Below are 23,077 nucleotides of genomic sequence, written 5' to 3'. Positions count from 1 at the left end.
TAGTAAGGCACAATATCACAAATATTTCCAAGTGTCCTTTTATCTATTTTTACATTGCTCTGAGGAGAGGGCAGTATTTTGATTATATCTTCACCACATGACTTAATCCACTTCTTTAAATATATAGTATCACCAGCCTAGATTTGAAAAATCATGTCATCTAAACTTTAAGTACCAGTGTGTCAGAGGGAGGCTAAGTATAACCATAGCATATTTACATAATTATTTGGCCAAAGGGAAAGTACAAAGAAGAATGCACAATGTAAGTTGGCAAGAGAACTGAAAACTACAACCAAAGGTATGATAAAAATTGGAAGAGTGATATTTTATGACAAGAATGCCCCCAGAGAAATGACAGTTGGCCCTGAATGAACTGGGCTCAAAGCCTACCTTGCTTTTAGATATTTCAATTAGGTGATCCAATACATACCTTTATTTTTTGAGCCAAAGTATGCTGGGATCTTTCTTACCTACAGCTACAAATGTCCTATCTTATACCATGGGATTCTCCAACTGGAAGAACAGATTCTGGTCCTCACAGTTCCTTTCCAAAGGAGGAGGTCAAACTAAAATAGGAATTGGCACAAGCACTGTCACTGTGAACTGTTCTAACCCATCTTTATTACTTTAACCAGGGCAGAAAATCAAGACCCATGGGGTTGTACATCATAAATTCATTTAAACTGATAGAAAAGTGTTTCCACCAAAAATGCTAAATGGGTATTTAGTCAAGGCAGTCTATCTTTGAAAGAGCAAAAAGAATTTAACAAATATTAATTTTTAAAAAGTGACAATGTCCATTCATCTCATCTATTTATTCAAAAAGTAATAACCCTGCTTAGCAATGTTGTAGTATTCTTTGTTCATATGGCAAATTTTGTCAGTGGTCTCATATGACAACTTCTTTTCCAGATTAGGGAACTAGCCAAATACAGTTTGTTTCACAATAGAAACATGTGGCTAGGGAGGGGTGGTGATAAGATGGAAGACAGATTAGTGGTCTTGATATACACAAATACATGAAAAGTCCGGGTCTTGCCTTCAGTCAAAGGGAATTTCTTCAAAAGAGCATCATTTTTTTTCACTCAAAAAATATTAACAAAAATCCTATCGGATGTTAAAGTCATCCCAACTCCAGTCCTGACTGAGGTCAGAATCTTTTTTTTTTTTTTTTTTTTAAAGATTTTATTTATTTGACAGAGAGAAACACAGCGAAAGAGGGAACACAAGCAGGGGGAGTGGGAGAGGGAGAAGCAGGCTTCCTGCAGAGCAGGGAGCCCGATGCAGGGCTCAATCCCAGGACCCTGGGATCATGACCTGAGCCGAAGGCAGACGCTTAACGACTGAGCCACCCAGGCGCCCCAAGGTCAGAATTTTTAAGGACAAAAGAAGGAGGACCCAGTAGAGTCTGTTCTCACAAGTGCCCCCTAGGGACAGGGCAATGCATAGTTCAGTGGACCAGTGCCAACTGACCATGGCAAGGAAAGTAACAGAATTTGAAAGATATTAGAAAATTGTACAGTAATTTGACAAATCACTCATATGTCTGTCAAAACTAATAAAAAAAATTAGGTCTGCATTTTGATTATCTGTTTTATCCATTTAATTTTTAGATTTATTTGTAGTCTATTTTTCAAAAATTGATGAAACCTATTCATTTTCCTTCACTCCGATAGTTAGGAAGTACTGTTCTAAACATTATCTGAACCTCTAGACTGGTTGTATCATGCCATCAGAGACCTGGAGGAATTTGTGTGCAGCAAAATGTGTGGGAGAACAAGGTGCACAACCCAAATCCTACATGAACAGTATTGAAACATGTCATCACAAACTTGCTGGTAGTGATACATATTTAGTTACTCTTCCAGAAACCAGGGTTAAAATGGGCAAAAAGAAGACCCACAGAGTCTCCTCCCCCAACCACTTCCTCCTCCTCGGAGTTTCTCTATGAGACAGAAGCACACAAGAGAGGTAATTACAGACTAAATTTATTTATTTTTTATTTTGCCATTTGAAACCTAAATTATGGAAGACACAGAGGAGTTTTAAATGAGGCTGAGAAGAAGGGAAGGTCATAATGAGGTGGTCATGTTTAGAGGTATAGGAGAATGTTTCTTGCAGGGGTATTCTTTACACTTGGTCCCATGTCCATGATGAGTTGCGTGCAAAACTCAGGTTCCTCACGTCTCCCCAGAACTAGTCCTTGAACTTGCAGACATAGGGTAGGCTCATAAAACAGTTGTAATCTTTCCATCTCAGATATCCTAGAGAGACAAAGGAGCTCAGGTAGATGTGGCTGGTGGAGCTCTTGAACCCACGTGAGAGGCATCCCAGATCCTGCCCTAGGATCCAAAGCCTCTCCCTCATCCTCATCAGTGTCCTGCTCCAGAGGAGGGAGACTCAAAGAAAAGAGAGATGACAGGGGATGGGGGAAGACAAACCAACACTACATTTCCTACCTCAGGAGGATTCTCTAAAGGTCATGCCGAGAAATGGAGAAAAAGAGGATGGAAAAGTCTGGGCAGAAAGTAGCTCCTCTCTTACTTACCTGTGCTTCTTGACAGACTCCCACAATAGCCAGGGTTTGCGATGGTGGAGGGGTCTCTCTCCCAGGCAAAGTAATTCAGCACATCATTGCTACTCCACTCCCATCCACCTGCATTGGGCTCATAGCCCTATAGAAGATGGAGTGTGGTGAGGTTGAATAGCCATGAGAGTTCTCCTTGCATGAACCCCTCCCCAGCATCACCAAATTTGCTCTGCTCATCTAGATGCTCCCCTGGAGCCAGAGCTCTCCTCTGGGAAACTCTTCCCAGCTCCTTCCTCTTATTGGCAGATTCCAAACCAGTAATCACAAAGACCTACAGAACCACCCAGAGTAACGTGTTACTGACTCAACAGCAACTAGTGGTGCATTTGTAATTACCCCCTGAACCTCAAAGACAGTGTCTGTTCTATAGAGCAAAAATGGATCCTATCTTCACTTAGGATTCCCTCAGCACAATATGTGCAGACTCTGTGAAGCTCAGAGAACTGAATTACAAGGCCTCATGTGCAAATTGTGTACAAGCATGACAGGAGGCAGATTAACTTCAGCTGGAGACAAGGGACTTCCACAAAACTCAGCTGGTGAGCCGCTACAGAGCCCTCCCTTTCCCCCTCATGTCCTCCTGGATCTCTGAGCTCCAGGGCTCTTTAAGGCATTTACTGGGCAGGTACAGGGGACAGGGAGTGGGCTTGGGGGGGGGGGGGCAATAGCATCTTGAGAGGTTATGAAGAGAAGATGAGTTCATACCTCTGTGGGGTCATGGAGCCCAATCCAGATATTTGAGTAGGTGTTCGCACTGTTCTTGACTAGGGAGGCCACAAAGTTTGCCTCAGACCCAGTGAGCACAGACACAAGGTGTCCCGAGGACCTCTTCTGGCAGGCCATCTGTGTGGGGAAAGGAGAGACTCGGGGGAGGCTGAGACATCATTGGGGGGAGGGTAGGCAGAGGTAGGGGAGAAGGGGTATATATGCAAAAGGTGTGGGTGCTCAGTCTTGCTCCCAAGAAATTCTGGAGAATGGAACTGACCCCCCTCAGGTCTCTTACGTACTTTCCCTTAAAACCCCTAACTGAAATCCAAGTACTCACATCTGCATCCATCCAGGATTTTGGTGTCATAAACAAGGCATAGCAGTGGGAGGCATAAGCCTTGGAGCCTTTGGGACAGCTGATCCGTGGAGCGGGCACATCCTTCTGGGAGTCTTCACCTAGGGTGGGAGGAAATAAAAGAGAAGGAAGAAGTAAATAGGAGAGTGGGGATCAGGGTAGGGAGGTGACCTAGGGGAATATGTATGAAGCCAGTGCTTGGGAAATGATGCCAAAATCCTGACTGCCTCTCTCCATTGCCAACACTTTCAAGATTTCTTGATCTTGAACCAACCCCACTAAATGGGGAACCTTCTCTTTTCTTTTCATCCTTCCCTTTCAAAGTCCAACCCTTCCCCACTCTAGGTTGACCATTCTTGCACTGGGTCCTCATTTTCCTTCCCTGTATCTCATTACTGACCCTTCACGCTTTTCCTCTTTCACCTACCAACACAAATTAGAGTGCTGGGACAAAATGGAAATGACCTCCTTGCAGTGCTAGTGGCCCACGGTGATGCTGGCCACCCCTAGTTACCCTGAAGGAAGGAGTAATGATGGACAAGTTATAGGCAGTTTCTTTGTGTGAGGATATGTGTCACCACTTTACCACGGGGGCCTTCCTCTTCTTCTTGGCCCTGAGCATTCACAAGGACCCAGTGTTAGGAACAGCGAAAGCTCACCTTGGACCCGAGCCAGGAGCATCAGGCAGGAAAGCAGCATCCAGGACAGGCTGGGGAGGGCCATGGGAGGCAGCATCGTGTCTATGATCTGAGGAAGCAATCAGAGATCACTAAGGAAAGCATGATTGGAGAGAGGGCATGCAGAGATGCCACTCCTCTTCCTTGTCTTTCCATTGTTTAGTCCCCTAGGAACAAATTGATCTCAGTGACATCTATCCCCTTGTATAGCTCTGGGAAGAACTGGAAATCTGTGGCCCTCCTACCCCCTGAGAACTGACAAGCTTGCCTGTGCTGAGACCAGAGCTCCTGTGTTTCTGACAGGGATCCTCCTGTACCTTCCCCCAAGTATGTACAGTATAATTCCTGTCATGGGTCTCATCTTCTCTCAGCTTCTACTCACCTGTCTTGCAGGGATTTGCAATGGTTTCTCAGGTCAGAGAAGACTGGGCTTTTATAAGAAAATTTGAAGGAGGGGCACTGAAATGAATTACAGGATTGTGGAGGGGACAGGGGTCATGGGAGGTGCTTGGCATTGGTTCAAGGAGATTACCACCACAGGGAGGAGTCTCTTCCCATCAAAGGCTGGGAATTGCCACAAATATTTCCTCTTTCCTGTTTGCAGGTCAGAACTTTCCCAAGGAACAGGTGAAGTTTGTTCTTTCCCTGCCTCTTCTGTGTTAGGGGCTGTTGGCACAAATTGTAGTATTAAAAAAGGGGAACATCTAATGGAGTAATTCTTCTGGTTGATATCTCAAGAACTCCCTTCTGTAGGCATACATATGTACTTCTTCCTGTCTTGTGCAGTTAAATTAAACAATTTGGGGTGATAAGTGGAGGCAAGTATGGCAATTACAAGTATCACAGGTCTCATAGGTGAGAGCATAGAAGGAACTAAAGCCAAGAGTGGAGATGATATTTCAGGGTTGCCTCTTAAACATGGTGGTTAATTTTAAAGAAAACTCAGAATCATCTGATGATTCAATAGTTGAGCCAAGATATTATGGAAAATCAGATGCTTAAACTTGCCTTGCTAGTCTCCTGAGAGATGGAGCTTACCTAATGGATAATTACAATGGGATAAAATAAGAGGCAATGGAAATTAGAGCATAAGGAGGATTAGAGTTAAATGATGCAGAGCCAAAGGAAAAAAAAAAAATGAGGGTTAAAGAAGGGTCAGAACAGGAATTGGATGAAATTGTAGATATCGTCCTATATTGCATTTAAGTTAGAGGTGCGACGTCAAGATGTTCACTACCCTGGGCTGCTAACAACCTCCCTTGCAAAGACTATCATTTGGCTCTAGATGAAAAGACATTTATTTCTGTTACATTCTTACTGGGAGAGGGTCCAGTTTCATGTATGGATACTGAGAAAAGTTCCTAGGTCAGATTTACTTCTGAGTTGGCAATTTTGGCAATAACAAGAAACATGTGGCTCATACTATGTGTTTCAGGTTTGGTTTGGCCAGTCCTGGACAAAGTTATGCTGGGATTTTCTACATACCCTGACTCTCACAATAGGTTTTTAGACCAGCCTGTGTGTAAACATCTATGGTAGGGATTTGTGATGAGATCATGCAGTTAAGCTCATAATTGATTCATGTCCTCAGAATCCAATGTCAGTAGAACCCAAAAATAATCTAATAAGAAATATAGCTAACAGATTCTTTTGTTAAAAAGGGAAAAGAAAGTATTATGTCACAAAATATATGCAAAAATACGTAAATCCAAAGCCATAACTATAGTGAGAACTCAGTAGAAATTAAAGTTTAAAAGAACTGGAGGAGATTATGCTAAGTGAAATAAGTCAAACAGAGAAAGACAATTATCATATGGTTTCACTTATTTGTGGAACATAAGGAATAGCATGGAGGACATAGGAGAAGGAAGGGAAAAATGAAGTGGGGGGAGTCAGAGGGGGAGATGAACCATGAGAGACTATGGACTCCGGGAAACAAACTGAGAGTTTCAGAGGGGAGGGGAGTGGGTGGATGGGTGAGCCCGGTGATGGGTATTAAGGAGGGCACTTATTGCATGGAGCACTGGGTGTTATACACAAACACTGAATCATGGAACACTACATCAAAAACTAATGATGTAAAAGCCAAGATGTCCATCGACAGATGAATGGATAAAGATGTGGTGTATACACACACACACACACACACACACACACACACACACACACACACAGGAATATTATGCAGCCATCAAAAGGAATGAAATCTTGCCATTTGCAATGACGTGGATGGAACTGGAGGGTATTATGCTGAGTAAAATAAGTCAATCAGAGAAAGACATGTATCATATGACCTCACTGATATGAGGAATTCTTAATCTCAGGAAACAAACTGAGGGTTGCTGGAGTGGGGGGGGATGGGAGGGATGGGGTGGCTGGGTGATAGACATTGGGGAGGGTATGTGCTATGATGAGAGCTATGAATTGTGTAAGACTGTTGAATCACAGACCTGTACCTCTGAAACAAATAATACATTATATGTTTAAAAAAAAAAAAAAAGAAAAAGATAGAAGGAAGAAAGAATGAAGGGGGGGAAATTGGAGGAGGAGAGGAACCATGAAAGACTATGGACTCTGAGAAACAAACTGAGGGTTCTAGAGGGGAGGGGGGTGGGGGGATGGGTTAGCCTGCTGATGGGTATTAAAGAGGGCATGCACTGCATGGAGCACTGGGTATTATATGCAAACAATGAATCATGGAACATTACATCAAAAACAAAGGATGTAATGTATGGTGATTAACATAGCATAATAAAAAAAAACTAATGATGTACTGTATGGTGGCTAACATAATAATAAAAAAAAAGAACAAAGGAAGCTCAAAACAAAAAAGAAAGAAAAAGAAGAACAACAACAAAAAACAAAATATGTGTTATTGGCTTGGAAATGGGCTGAGGATGGAGTAAAGTATTATTGGAGGTCAGAAAAATGGACACCTACATTGTGCAGTGTGGAAACATTTGGAAAACTGTCATTTGCTGTAATTTGGAGGACAGCTAATATATCTAATGAATTTGAAAATTTTGAAAAAATAAAAGTATAAAAAATAATGTATCACGCAAATATGATAATTAAGATGATTGAGAGATAATCTTGCTACATTAAAAGAATTATTTGAGAAATGAGTAATGGCAATTACAAATCTAGAATGGAGTATGTTCTCAAATTCTTGAAAACTCAGTGAAATGGAGCAAAGAATCCATTTTAGATTAATATAACCTAAAGAGATATAGTAACCTAATCAAGTGAGTAAATTTTAATTGGGTCTTGATTAATAAAGTAAGTTATTTCAGGGACAACTGTGAAATATGAATATGGGCTGATATTTGATAATCCCAGAATTTTAATTTTTTTCTTGTGATAATGTTATTATAGTTAGTGAATTTCCTTATACTTCTGATACTTATAGTGAAGTATTTAGAGGTGAAATGTCATGATATATACAACTTATTTTCAAATTATTCAAGAAAATGTCTGTGTGTGGAGGGAGGAGAGGTCAACAGGAAATAAAGCAAATATATTACAATCTGGTAACAATTACTGAATCTAAGTGTAAGATGTAAGAACATTATACTATTCTTCCAATTTTTATATGTTTAAAATTTTCCAGATAGAAAGTTATAGTTTAACTTACATGTTCACTATCAATAATAACATATATGTATTTTCTCATCATTACCATAAAATAGAAATATCATAATATAGAACAATATTCATGTTCAATCATATATAAAAATACATATTAAAAATAAATTTTACAAACTCAAATAAAATATTAAAGTATTATAAATAAATATTTAACACTTAGATATGTAAACAGTTAACAAGGAAAAACAATGCGGTAATTGATTTTCTCTGTCCAACCAGAAAAAAATTATATCTTCAGAGTTAAAAAGAGTGATCATCAGACTCCACCTTTCAAAGCAGAGCTTAAATAGTTTTGAAGATGGAAAACCTCTGAGTCCTTCATTTATCTGTAAGAGGTGGACTTATAATGGCCTGGGGCGCCTGGGTGGCTCAGTCGTTAAGCCTCTGCCTTCGGCTCAGGTCATGATCCCAGGGTCCTGGGACCGAGCCCCGCATCGGGCTCCCTGCTTGGCGGGAAGCCTGCTTCTCCCTCTCCCCCTCCCCCTGCTTGTGTTCCCTCTCTTGCTGTGTCTCTCTCTGTCAAATAAATAAAATCTTTAAAAAAAAAAAAAAAGAGGTGGACTTATAGGCACTCCAAAATTTCTCTTCTCCTTTTCAAGCTGTACTTGATTTCCTGTCCTTCTGAATCTTCCCCATTGCTAGGTAGAAGGCATTTAAACTCAGATCTTCCTATTAGAAGTTATTAAAACTCAGTTTTGTTTCTATTTTAATTGAAATAATGTTATACTTATAATAAACCTTAAGGTTATAATATCCTTAACTGCAATGTAAGACTTTTGTTTTATATGACAGGTCACTAAATTCAGTAAAATTTAGTTGTTATTGTTTTATTTGTAATTGTTCTTCCTAACTATCCCCATTAACCGGGCCTGAGAAATTTACTTAAAAAGCTGGTTTTAGGTTATTTACAGACCACTTCTTGGTGGTGAGAAAGAAATCCTTACTTTTGGAGTAACCAAGATTGAGCTCTAAGAAGTTTTCTTTGCCAAAAGATATGATGTCCAACTTGTACTTTTCATACCTATCAACTTCCAAGTCCAACAGTATTTGCAGATAAGCCTTAGTATAGTTATTCTTGGAATTAATACAAGGGGGAAATAATCACTTTGTGGGAATCTAGGCTATTTCTTCCAAGGATGGTGAAATGTGAAGAGTTCCTGGAAGATGACTCAGGAGAACTCATATCAAAAATAACCTTGAAACATATTTTATTGGAGATTTATCATTAAAGCACAGCCTATTGGGATATATTAACCAAATACCCAGGCTGCTACTTTGGTCCTTTCACCTTATCCTAAGACTGTCAGAACAAATGGGAAAGGAATAAAATGAGACCCCATACACTTTGTGAAACAAGGCGGGCTGGACAAACCTCAAAGTCCCTGAGGCCAAGGAGGGAAGTTGTCAGAGACTTGGAGAGTTGATAGCTGCTGACACTTGGTTAATCATATGTAAGTAATGAACAGTAACTATTTTATCACTGTGCAGTTATTGGGGCAATAAAGTTTTTATCAGGAAACTCAATTTTTATTTGGTTTCAGTGCCTCACATTGGTCTTAGAACAGTTCCTGTTGCTTATCATGTTAGTTCTTCTAATATATTTATTGTGTATTTTATAAAGGCTATTGTTCGTTATTTATTTTCTTTTAGGATAAACTAGTCATAATACAAAAGTTATCTTCATTTGGGAAAAAATTAAGATTATGTTTCTAACTGATTATCATCAGTTATAATTGGTTTGTTGATGGCAACTCTGCAGATCTGAAATGCATTTCCAGAGTACATATTTCTTTTAGAAACAAATAAAAATAAAAATCAGAAATGCTTTCATAGCTATGTTTTCTTTTTATTATGAATTATTTTTATGAAACAGAAAACAGTAAACATCTACGTATTCACCATCTAGAATGAACAGCGATGATATCTTGCCATCTTCACATCTTTATTTTTTTTTAAGAAATAAAAAAGCAGACAGAAAAAGCAATGAAGAAATAGCATAGCAGTTACTTTTTACTTCTTATGTAATTCTCACTTCTTCTTACTTCTCCATTAGGAATTTTCTAATCCTTCCAATTTACATTTTTGAGCATTTATTGTGTATAGCTATGTCAACCCTATATGGTATTATTTCATCTTTCTAGATTAACATTCATGTGCCAAATTTTTATAACATTCTAGAATTTTTTTTTTCATTTGGCCTTAGGTTTTAAAATTTACTTTGAGATAGTTCTAATTCTTTGATTTTAACTGCATTGTAGTATTTACTCATCTAAATATTTCAAAACTATGCATCCTTTCCTATATTGGTGGAAATTTACGACATTAAGTTGATTTTAAGATGTGTAATTTGTCATATTTTAAAATCTCTAAAATCTGGGGGCACCTGGGTGACTCAGTCGGTTAAGCGTCAGCCTTCAGCTCAGGTCAAGATCCCAGGGTTCCCTGCTCAGTGGGGAGCCTGCTAGCCTGCTTCTCCCTCTCCCTCCACCCCCTCCCTCCCTCTGCTCGTTCTCCCTCTCTCTCTCAAAATAAATAAATAAAATCTTTATAATAATAAATAAATAGGGGTGCCTGGGTGGCTTAGTCAGTTGAGTTGAGCGTCTGCCTTCCCCTCAGGTCATGATCGCTGGGTTCTGAGATCAAGCTCAGCATGGGGCTCCTTGCTCAGCGGGGAGTCTGCTTGTCCCTCTTCCTGTACCCCCCCACTTGTGTTCTCTCTCTCTCTCTCAAATAAATAAATAAAATCTTTTAAATAGATAAATAAATATAAATAAATAAATAAATAAATAAATAAATAAATAAATAAAATCTCTAAAATCTGAATACAGTCCTAATAATGACAAAAATGGTCTTCATCTTTGCTGTGTAGGACAAGGATCAGCAAACTTTTGTAAAGGGCCAGATAGTAAATAGTTTGGGCTCTGTGGGCCATACTGTCTCTCAATTCTGCCATTGTAGCATGAAAGCAGCCAAAAACAATATGCAAATGATAAACACATTTGTATTCTAGTTGAACATTAATTATGAGCACTGAACTCTGAATTTCATATCATTTTTATGTGTCACAAAATATTCTTTCTTACTGAAATATAATTAACATAAAATGTTATTAGTTTCAGGTGTACAACATATTGATTCAACAATTCTATACATTACTCATTGCTCGTCATGATAAGTGTAGTTACCATCTGTCCACCATACAACATTTTTACAATATCAAAATATTCTTCTTTTGATTATTTTCTAACCATTTAAAAATGTAAAAAAAATTCTTAGTTTATCGGCCGTATAAAAACAGGCAGTGAACCAGATTTTGGACCACTGAGTATAATTTGCTGACAACTGGTAGATACAAAATTAGAAAGAAATTATTCAAACAATAACATAATTAATTATTTAATTATAATATGGTAAGAGCACTGAAGAGTAAGTATAGGATTTTGAGAGCATAAAACAGGAGTGGTGTGACCTGATCTTAGCAGACAGTTAACAAGTTGGTCTGATTCCAAAGGGCATTGATTTTCATAATTTTTGTTCCAATTGGAACTAAGAAACAGATGTTTAGTAGTAAACCCAGACTAACCAAAGGAGCTCAAAAAAGCACATTCATTTCAAATGTGATTTTTTTCAAATAGTTGTAGCAAGTTAAGATGAGTTAAAGCATCATTTATTGAAAAAAGCTGTATAAGAAGAAAGAAGTTCAGTCTCAGACACTCTTCTCCAAAGTAACTTATTGCCTGTTCAAAAAAATATAAATTCCAACTGAATGTTGTGTTTAAGAAACTAGACTATACAGGTCCAGGTTCTCCATCCAAAATCTACTTTCAGGTCAGAGATCCACAGTCAGCATCCATGACCAAGGTGAAGTCTAGGTCCAGGTGCAAAGGCTGGTCCAAAGTTCATATCTATACAAGGATAAAGACCATGTCCAAGGTTGCATTCCTAGGTATATTTCCACTCTGGATCTTGTCCAGATTCAAGATCCAGGTCTAATACCAGGTCTAAGATATAGGTCAAATTCATTTCTGATTTACGGATTCGATGTCCAGGTCAAGGTAAAGTTCCAAGATCATGGTAAATTTCTAAAGTCCAATTTCGCATCTATGTTTAGAATTGAAGTCCAAGTTCTATGTCCAGGTCCAGACTAAGTCCCAAGTCTAAGATTAGATGTCTAGGTCAATGTCAGGGGAAAACACCCAAGTTCATGACCATGGAACATAATTAAGGTCAGATTCAGTGTTCTAGACAAATTCAGATCCAAGTTTTGGGTCTTATATCCCATTCCAATGTCCAAGTATAGATGATATGTTCAGATTAAGCTCCAATATGTGAGATCCAGGTCTTGGTCTAACATCTAAATTTGAAATTATGAAAAGTGCAGGTAAAAGGTCCAATGTCCAATTCCATTGTCCATATTCAGTACAGATTTATGGTCCATGCCTATAGTCCAGATCCAATGTACATATCCTAGGTCAGTCCCATGTTCATGACTGGAGTCTTGGTCCAAGGTCCAGGGCCACATGCACATTTAATGTCGATCTCAAATTCCAGACAGTCCAGGTTCCAAGATTTTCCTCCCTCTCCTCCGCCATAGTATCTTCTTCTTTTTTTAATATCCGTCAATTCCCCCTTTTTCTCCTTCCACTCAAATCTAAAATTTGCTGATCCTTCAGAATTTTTCCTCCTTCTCTTCTATTCTTTTATTCCTCTCTTCTGACACCTATTAATTCTCCCCCAATACTTTCTTCCATTCTTTTCCTTCTCCTGTCTTATGACACTTGCTGATTCTCTAATATTTTCAAAAGCTTTATAAGAACAAGAAAGCTCAGAAATATACATTCCTCTCAATTTCACTTTCCTGTTATGGGTGCTTTTTGTCTCTCTATGCTAACTACTTAGGAAAAGATTAAAAATTATGCCTGGAACAAAAGATCTTATCTGAGCAAGGTCCCTGCATTCTGACAAAGACTCATCCTTTAAGTGAAGAGCACGGTGATAGTTACATGCCTATGATGTAAACAAATACCATCTATGTTCAGGACTTTAATACTTAATGAAGCCTCATATGTTGGTCCTATGCATAATTAGTGAACATATTTCCCTTGCTAGTCTCATCCATCTTGCTATAGGGTTTATGAATATGCACCTCACAAAACCTTAATATATCAATGCATGTAGTATATGAAGGCCTTTACTGGAATGTAGCCAACTTTTGTATGTTGTATTTGATAAAGTATATGCTCAGAATTAGAACTTGGATTCCTAATTCATATATATAAGCAATCTACAGAAAGCAATTCTTAGTATGATAAAAACCAATAAATTATAGAAGGGTATATTAATAACATTTTACATAAAAGTAAAACACTTCTGTAATGAAAAATGTCTGATAAAGTAAGCAGTCAAAAGACAAATCTGGGAACAACCGTTTTTAACTTATACCAAAAATGTACACAATATGTAATGATTTTCTATAAATCAATTTAAAAATATCAATAATTCAATAAAAATTGTAGGGAATATAAACAAATATTTCACAGTAAAGGAATTACAATATTCTTCATACTACAGTATGATCAATCTATTAAAAGTATGCTCACATAATAAAATAATTGCAAATTAAAACTGCACTGAATCATATAGGAACTCTGTGCGTTCTGCTCAGTTTTTCTGTAAAATTAAAACTTCTCAAAAAGTAAAGTCCCTTAATTAAAGTAAAACTGTACTGAATCTATCATAGTGGCAAAGATCTGCAAGTTTGATTATAAACTGTATGAGCAGGACTGTGAGGAAGCAGAATCTTCACACATGAAGTGAGAGAAGATAAATTAACGTGATGCCTCCCTTTCGGGCAATTTGGCCATATATATCAAAAATAAGAAAATGCATATATCCTTTGATCCCAAAGTTTTACTTCTTGGTATTTATTATACAAATATATTTACATACAATGCAAAATTAACTATGTTCAAGGTTTCTTGTTACAAGACTAGTAGTAAGAGGAGAAGAATAGAAATAAGCTAAATATATATCAGGAGAGCAGAATAAACTACGATGCTTCTATTCAATGAAAGACCAGTTCACAGTCCCTGAATCAGATGTGTTTCAGAATTCAGAATTTTTGGATTAAAAGGTACTATGGTAATTGTCCATTATATGACACTCCCAGGAGAGACTAGGACAGCACCTCTTTATCCACCACATTAACATTCTGCAGCAATATGTTTGAAAAATCACATTAAATGGTATATAAAGACCATACATTTTGAAGTATCTTCACTTCAGGTCAGCTCAGACAGGGTGAGATTGCATCACCGGATTGGGAAGAATAGTGGTCCCTCAAGGTGTCCATGCCCTAATCCCTGGAACCTATGAGTTCTAGGATTATGGGACATTACATTAGGTTGCATATATTTGGTTACATGACAAAAGGAACTTTACAAATGTAATTAACATTAGGGACATGGAGATGGGGAGATTATCATGTATTTTCTGGGTGAATCCAATATAATTACATGAGACATTAAAAGTAGATGACCATCTCTGGCTGAAAGAAGAGGAAGCCAGAAGAGAAGAGGAAGAGATGTGATAGAAAGGAAAGTCACAGAGAAGGACTATATGCACCGCTGCTGGTTTAAGGTGGAGGGGGCAAAAGGAATACAGATGTCCTTAAGGATTAAGAGAGACCTAAAGCCAACAAAGAAATGAAGAATGAAACTGGACCATTTCCTTACACCACACACAAAAATAGACTCAAAATGGTTGAAAGACCTAAATGTGAGACAGGAGTCCATCAACATCCTAAAGGAGAACACAGGCAGCAACCTTGTTGACCTTAGCCACAGCAACTTCTTCCTAGAAACATCGCCAAAGGCAAGGGAAGCAAGGGCAAAAATGAACTATTGGGACCTCATCAAGATAAAAAGCTTTTGCACAGCAAAAGAAACAGTCAACAAAACCAAAAGACAACTGACAGAATGGGAGAAGATATTTGCAAATGACATATCAGATAAAGGGCTAGTATCCAAAATCTATAAAGAACTTCTTAAACTCAACACCCAAAGAACAAATGATCCAATCAAGAAATGGGCAGAAGACATGAACAGATATTTTTCCAAAGAAGACATCCAAACGGCCAACAGACACATGAAAAAGTGCTCAACATCGCTCGGCATCAGGGAAATCCAAATCAAAACCTCAATGAGATATCACCTCACACCAGTCAGAATGGCTAAAATTAACAAGTCAGGAAATGACAGATGTTGGCAGGGATGCGGAGAAAGGGGAACCCTCCTACACTGTTGGTGGGAATGCAAGCTGGTGCAACCACTCTGGAAAACAGTATGGAGGTTCTTCAAAAAGTTGAAAATAGAGCTACCATATGATCCAGCAATTGCACTACTGGGTATTTACCCCAAAGATACAAATGTAGGGATCCGAAGGGGTACGTGCACCCCGATGTTTATAGCAGCAATGTCCACAATAGCCAAACTGTGGAAAGAGCCAAGATGTCCATCGACAGATGAATGGATAAAGATGTGGTGTATATATATATATATATATATATATATATATATATATATATACAATGGAATATTACGCAGCCATCAAAAAAAATGAAATCTTGCCATTTGCAATGACGTGTATGGAACTGGAGGATATTATGCTGAGCGAAGTAAGTCAATCAGAGAAAGACATGTATCATATGACCTCACTGATATGAAGAATTCTTAATCTCAGGAAACAAACTGAGGGTTGCTGGAGTGGTGAGGGGTGGGAGGGATGGGGTGGCTGGGTGATAGACATTGGGGAGGGTATGTGCTATGGTGAGCGCTGTGAATTGTGCAAGACTGTTGAATCACAGACCTGTACCTCTGAAACAAATAATACATTATATGTTAAAAAAAAGAAGAAGAAGAAGATAGCAGGAGGGGAAGAATGAAAGGGGGAAGTCAGAGGGGGAGATGAACCATGAAAGACTATGGACTCTGAAAAACAAACTGAGGGTTCTGGAGGGGAGGGAGGTGGGAAGATGGGTTAGCCTGGTGATGGGTATTAAAGAGGGCACGTCCTGCATGGAGCACTGAGTGTTATACGCAAACAATGAATCATGGAACACTACATCAAAAACTAATGATGTAATGTATGGTGATTAACATAACATAATAAAAAAAATAGGTTAAAAAAATGGAGAATTCAGACTGACAGATGCAAGGAACTGAATTCTGCTAAAAACATGAGTGAGTTTGAAAGCAGATTCTCCCCTAGAGCCTCCACAAAGGAAGACACTTAGATTTTAGCTTTGGGAGACCTGGAGCAGAGAACCACAGCCTGTGTTGCAGAAACGACAGAATTGCAGATAATAAATTTGTTCTATTTAAAGAATATAAGTTTGTGGTAATCTGCTCAGGCAATAATAGGAAACCAATATAATTATCAAGTGAATGATAAACATACTTGTGTGGGGTTTTTTTTTTTAAAGATTTTATTTATTTATGAGAGAAGGAGCACGGGGAGGAGCAGAGGGAGAGGGACAAGCAGACTCCACGCTGAGTGTAGACCTACACATGGGACTCAATCCCAGAACCCCGAGATCATGACCTGAGCCGAAACCAAGAGTCGGGAGCTTAACCAACTAAGCCTCCCAGGTGCCCCCAAAATACTTGGTTTTTAACGCCTTTTTCTTCTTCCTTTTTCTTTAAACTATTTATCATATATAAAAATTCACAAATGGTAAATGCATAGTTTAATGAGTTTTCAATAACAATACATCAGTGCATCCAGAGCCCAGATCAGAAAATAGTAATTACCAACATCCCAGGAGCTCCACCCCTGCTTGCTTCCACAGAACCCTGGCTTCAAATACATAAATGAGTTTGGCATCTTTCTGTTCTTGATATAAATAGAATCATAAAATATGTACTGTCTAGTGTCTGGCTTCTCTCAATTAACTTTGTGTTTGTGAGATATGTTCAAATTATTTTGTGTAATTGTAGATTGTTCATTCTAATTTCTGTCTAGCGTTTCATTACATGGATATACTGCAATTTATTTATCTTTTCTTCTACTGATGGACATTTGGGTAATTTTCACTGTTTGGCTTTAAGAATAGTGCTGCTAGGAACATCACATGTCTTATAGTATGTCCGTGTACACTCTATTCTTAGATATATATCTAGGAGTGAAATACTGAGCAATTTAAAGTTTTATTTTGTTTTTCTGAAATGCAGATGAGGAATTGAGGACCCATACTATGTAGCTATAAAAAAGAATGTAGAAGCTGTTTATGCACTGATGAGAAAAATTTCTAAGGTATGATTATAAGTGAAAAAAAGGTACAGACCAGAGTATATTGTATTTTGTGTACAAAGGAGATAAGACAATATATTAATACTTGCTTTTATATGCATGAAAAAACTCTTAAAGGATAAAGAAGACAGTAATAAAGAAAGCTCCCTTCAAAAACAAGGGGTGGTGGTAGGAATCCAAGAAGACGGGGCCAAAAGTAGGAGCAAACCTCATGCATACATGTACACACACGTGTATGTGTATGTATACACGCATATGTTTGTATAGATGCATATATGTGTATATATATGTACCTAGTTTTTTTCAACCGTGGTAAAGTACTCCTCAAAAATGAAAATAAAATTAATGGTTCACCTTTGTAGAGGTGATATTCCCTTTTTTACACATGGTTACATTTGGCCGTAGAGTTTCTCAGGAAATTACCCACTTTCTAGCCAGTTTCCTAGACAGTAGTGATCGGCTCCAGCTTTTAGCAGTGCAGTCCTTCACCCAAGGCCGGTGCTACCTTCCCTGGCACTGTTCCAACTCTCACTCTAAGAAAGTGGCTAGAGGCATTGATTGCCCTGTTTTATAATGAAAACAAACAGGCAAACCTAAACATTTTAAATTATTAAATTAAGTGATTGTATTTTAAAATAAAATATCTTCATTTTGTTTAAGGCTCTAAAGGGAAGATCCTGCACCCAATTTTCCCTGATTTAAAACCATGGCATGTGTTCCTAAGCGAAACTTCATAAAAGAGAAGTTAGCAAGCTATCTGTTCACCCTAATGAAGACCTGCTGCATATTATCCAAATAGGAAAAAATATAAACCTGGAAAATCAAGAAGTGTTTTTCAAATGGCCAAAATGATGAGCGTCTTTGTTTCTTCCATCTATAATAAAAATTCCCATGGCAGCCTGGCCTCCTGAAATGAACAGCCTCATGGCAAGTCTTGGCTAGCTGAGCCTGCTGGGCCTCCTTACCTCCTCACCTCCTTTGTCTCTGCCCTGGGAGGAAAACACAGGGAGGACAAGAAACCTACTCTGCTGACACATAAAGCCAAAAGACATGATTATAATAATGACTCACCAATTTCTGGCCCCAAGTCAAAGCTCAGTGAAGGCTTATACCCCTGCTCCTCCTCCAAACAGTCATAAATCTGGTTTCTTCTGCATAAGAGGCCTTTATAATTGATGGCTACGTTTCAAAGACAAAATAGTCAATATACTGGGCAAGTTTCCCTATCCATTTCTTGTAAGCCATACATGAAATTTATAACCCTTCTAACTGATCATCACTCCAGGAATGTATTGATTTTTTTTTTAAAACACATAGTTGACATCTGTGATTGCTGGCTCCAAATAGAACTGATATTTAAACAGCAAAATCATTCTAGTCTTTACATTTGTATGGGATTAACAGTTCCCATCATTTCACCCCATTTTCTGCAAATTTCCAGCCCTGGAAGAATCTGTGATTTATGGATTTTGTATTGAAGGAACAAATCAGCATTTTTTCAGTGCAGGAGCTCTGTTGAGAATTGGGGTTGGCAAAATTTTAAAGATGTTCCCCACCCCACCCCCAATATTTCTGCCCCTGGTTATTCAAACGCTAAGCTAGGTATTGTGGTAAAAGAACTTTGCACATATAATAAAGCTACTAAGAAGCTAACTTTAAAATAAGAAGATAATCTTGGATTATCTGGGTGGGCATAATTTAATCACATACACCCTTAAAAGGAGAAGAAGAAGGCAGAAAAGTCAAAGAGATGCAGTAGAAGTCAGGAAAGATGAGGCAGGAGGGGAGGACAGAGAGATCTTAAGTGTGAGAAGAACTTGACTTATCACTGCTGTCTTTGAAAATGGAAGAGGGACATGAGCTAAGGAATGTAGTTACTCTCTAGAATCTGAAAACAGCCCCTAGCTGACAGCCAGCAAGACAACAGGGTCCTCAGTCCCACATCACAAGGAACTGAATATCGCCAATAAGCTGAATGAGCTGAGACATAGATTCATCCTAGAGCCTCTAGATAAGGGATACAGCCCTACTGCCATGTTGGTTTCAGCCTTATGAAACCTGGGGTAGAAAAACAGCTGAGGGACGCCTCGGTGGCTCAGTTGGTTAAGTGTCTGCCTTCAGCTCTTGGTCATGATCCCAGGTCCTGCATCAGGCTCCCTGCTCAGCGGGGAGTCTGCTTTTCCCTCTGCTCTTCACCCCGCTGTGCTCTCTCTAACTCTCTCTCTCTCTCTCCCTCTCTCAAATAAATAAATTTTAAAAAAGCTTAAAAAGAAAAACAGCTGAGCCATGCTCTGCCCAGATCTCTCACCCACAGAACTGTGAGATGATAAAACGTATTTTTAAGTTGCCAAATTTGTGGTTATTATTTATGGAAACTATAAAAAAAAAACTCTAAACATTAGTTTTTATATAAGAAGTAAAATTTTCCTCTAGTACATGACATGGTGTGGGCCTCACACAAAACTTATCATCCACTTGCGAGTATAGTCATCAGCATTCTTACTTGCATCTGCCTCATGGTGTCATCCTTTCCACCGTGCTCTCTTTGTGAGGAAAAATTGTGACTCTATCACTCATGAGTAAATGTGTCTCAAAGGTTTTTGTCAAGAACTGAGTCTTAGTCATTGTTTTATTTTTCATAGCACCTGGGGTAGAACCTGGCACATAGTTAAGTCTTCAATAACCACTTGTTGACTTGAGGTCAATGATTTATGTTTTTCCCATAAATACCATCTGAACACTGTTTATTTTCTGAGTTGTTCTTTCCCACCTCTATACCAGTTGAGTAATCCTAGCTGAGTTGTAGCTGCCCAGAAATGGGACTAGGCAATGTTAACACAACCACAACCCCCTGACACCCTACACTTGTGAAACAGGTTACAGTGTTAAGCTTCAGTCTGTGACTGTGGCTAGAGGTCAGAAGAAACACAAAATGAGGGGTCAGCTGCAGTTATATCTAGAAGTCAGTCTGAGAAGAGTCAAAGGTTGGTCTGTTGATCAAGAAATGCTTCTGGATCAGCTTGTGACCGGCACTGATAGCAATTTCTGCTTATGTTCAGGGTGGAGTTCTAAATTTTCTTTGGAAATTTACCTTACTCTTCAAATTATTTCCAAGGCTTCTTCAGCATATTTACTCTGTGTAAAAATAACAAATCCCTCCTAACGAACCAGCTGAGCACCTTCAGGAAAACTATTTACACATCCTTAGCCCCCAGAATTGGGAGGGAGACTTTGTGAGAATTGTGGCAGCCACCATTGATAATAATGCTGTTGCTGTGGGAAATTGCCTTGATATAATGGTAGATTCCAAGTCAGAGGTCACGGAACAGAAAGGCTCACTAGTGAAATTAAAATGCTCAAACCATGCAGTTTATTGAAATCAATTCAAAACATTAGGTGAAAATGCAAAGGGAATAGATATAGTAAATTAATACTTAGGAAAAGTGCAAGCAGAGTGGAAAAACCACACTACCTAATTTGGGGCTACACAATTGTAATTAATAGCTTACCTATTGCTATGTAACAAAATGCCCCAAAACTAGCAGCTTAGAGCAACAAATACTTACTTTATTACAGTTTTGTGAGTCAGGAATGCAGGAGAATCTTGGAATAGAAAAAAATAGGAAAATTCTGAAGAAATTTGAATAGAATATGAACTTTAGTTAATTAAAGAAAAAGTGAACTGCTTTATTTTTTTTTTTAAAGAGTTTGTGAGTACTACAAATATTGAGCCTTTACTTCCCATTATTTAAATCTAAAAATGATATCTTGGCTGGTTATGAAATTCTATTAGAATAGACCTTCCCCTTAGCTTTTTATGCAAATGGTCTCTTTTCTTCTGGAATCTAATATTTTGTGGAGAAGAGTGAGAGTAATGTAATTTCCCCCTCCTTTGTAGAACATAAGATCTTTCTACCTGGGTTCAGGTATTTATTTGTTAGTTTGTTTATACTAAATTATTTTTTAGTCTTCCATTACATTTTCACCATTTCTCAAGCCTGTCCTCAAAGTTACTGATATGCTTCTTTGTCATCTTAGGTCTAGTCCTTAGTGCTTCCTTACTTTCAGATCTATGATAAATTTTGTTTTTTGTTTTTCTTCTAAATCTTAATAAAAAGATGATATATATGGAATACAGGCCATAGAGACCAAAAGATTTCTAATTCATCCAATTGAAGAAGAAAAACAGAACAAAAAGAATAGAAAAATTAGTCAAGGAAAAAATAAAACTTTATAATAAAGGACTATCTGAATCCAGAACCTTCTGAGTTCTAGAAAAAGAAAAAGAATACTTACTGTCAAGATGACGTGGAGCTAGATGAAGGAAGTTCAAGAATAAGAAAAAATATTACCATCATAACTTTTTCTCCATGTCGTTGTATCTTCCATCTTCAGTACTCTCTTCATTGATAGCTTCTAGTTCTTTTGAGAATACAAAGACAATTTTGCAAAAGTTTTCTTCTGGGTTTTTTTTTTTCTTGGATTTCAACATGTATTCTGTACTTGAACTTCACTTCTAATGTCTATGTCCTTCTTTTTGTTTGACACAGTGTATTTACAGAGATCCAAGGCCAGATTGTCGTTTTACATACCTTTGAGTAGAAGTTCTATCTGTGTCGTTATTTTGCCTTAGAAAAAATACTGGAGGATTCCACTCAGCTTCTTTCTTCGCTTCCCTGGATACTTTTCATTTTTCACTTAGTGACTGAATTTGTGGTTTGTAATCTTGGTTAGATCTTGTGTTTTTTGAGTGTGGGAGGTGGCAGTGGTATCTGGAGTGAACTGACAGTTGGCTGCTGGTAATTTTAATTCGGGTAAGCTCTCTCTTAGTGCTTGCCAAATTTGCAATACCATCTGCCAGAGGGCTGTATGTGCTCCCTTGATTAGAAGTGTGAGGCTACCTCAGAGTTAATCCTTTACCTTGCTTTGAGGAGAGCAAGTTTCATGGTGGCAAGTGAGTGACTGTGAAATCCCCTTGGTCCCCAAACTTTTGGTTGCATTGTTATTAACTTACTTCAATTGACTTTCACCTGAACCTGCAAACCTGAATCTCAGCTCATTGTTGCCCAGTATTCTCTGCCCTGCTTCATCTCGTATCATTTAGGACTCTTCCTGAGTGAAGAACCCTAATGGTTTTAGCAGTAGGGTTTTTGTTTGGTTGTTTGTATAAGTAAAAATATAGAAGCTGAGCTAATTTTATGTAGGGAACTGATCTACCACCAGAGACCCAGTGTATCTCCAAATCTGTTCTGCCTGCTTCATTTATAGTTGAATATTGTTAAATCTGAGGAATGGACACATGTTGTTTATTACATTATTTTCTCTGCCTTTGTCTGTACTTGAAATTTTCATTATAAAGAGTAAAATGAAATTACCAAAATGGAGAACTCCTATGTCTCTCCTTCTGCTTTCATCATTTCAAAAAAGGGTTGTTTTCAAGGCCTTTTCTTTCCTTTCATCTATATTCAGACCTCTGCACTGTGATCAACATGTAAAGTGTTCTCTGTAGCTTCTTTCTTTTATTTGATCCAGATTTTGTGTTTCTGCTAAGTTTGTCATGTGGACTTGTGGCAGGTTGGTTGAAGATATATTTTACTGTACTATTTTAGACTTTTATTCGTTCATATGGTTTCTTTGGAAAAGGGAGTTAAATAAACAAGAACTTTTCCTTGACAAGAGAGTCTACTGAGAAGGATATTTATTAATTAATTTGAGCAGAGGTGTCAATATTGCTCTAAGTTTTTTTTAGATTTTATTTATTTGTCAGAGAGAGAGCAAGAGAGCACAAGC

The 23,077-nt window shown here is 38.1% G+C and overlaps 1 protein-coding gene across 2 annotated transcripts; it reads right to left on the bottom strand.

Annotated features, from left to right (window-relative positions):
* Positions 1-1,972: 1,972 nt before the first annotated feature.
* On the bottom strand, positions 1,973-22,007 carry LOC118518889 (lithostathine-like). Of its 2 annotated transcripts, none has more exons than XM_036065913.2 (6): positions 21,584-22,007; positions 4,313-4,400; positions 3,636-3,754; positions 3,296-3,433; positions 2,549-2,675; positions 1,973-2,264 (listed from the first exon to the last, which is right to left on the bottom strand). In XM_036065913.2, the coding sequence occupies exons 2-6, from the start codon at positions 4,386-4,388 to the stop codon at positions 2,197-2,199; spliced, it is 528 nt and encodes a 175-aa protein (XP_035921806.2). In that variant the 5' UTR covers positions 4,389-4,400; positions 21,584-22,007; the 3' UTR covers positions 1,973-2,196. The 2 variants fall into 2 exon arrangements, with proteins under 2 accessions (XP_035921806.2, XP_035921810.2); XM_036065917.2 differs by having other exon boundaries at positions 21,880-21,994.
* Positions 22,008-23,077: the final 1,070 nt, after the last annotated feature.

Source organism: Halichoerus grypus, chromosome 10 (genome assembly GCF_964656455.1).
Source record: "Halichoerus grypus chromosome 10, mHalGry1.hap1.1, whole genome shotgun sequence".
Lineage (NCBI taxonomy): Eukaryota > Metazoa > Chordata > Mammalia > Carnivora > Phocidae > Halichoerus > Halichoerus grypus.
This window is presented reverse-complemented; position numbering and strand designations above follow the sequence as displayed.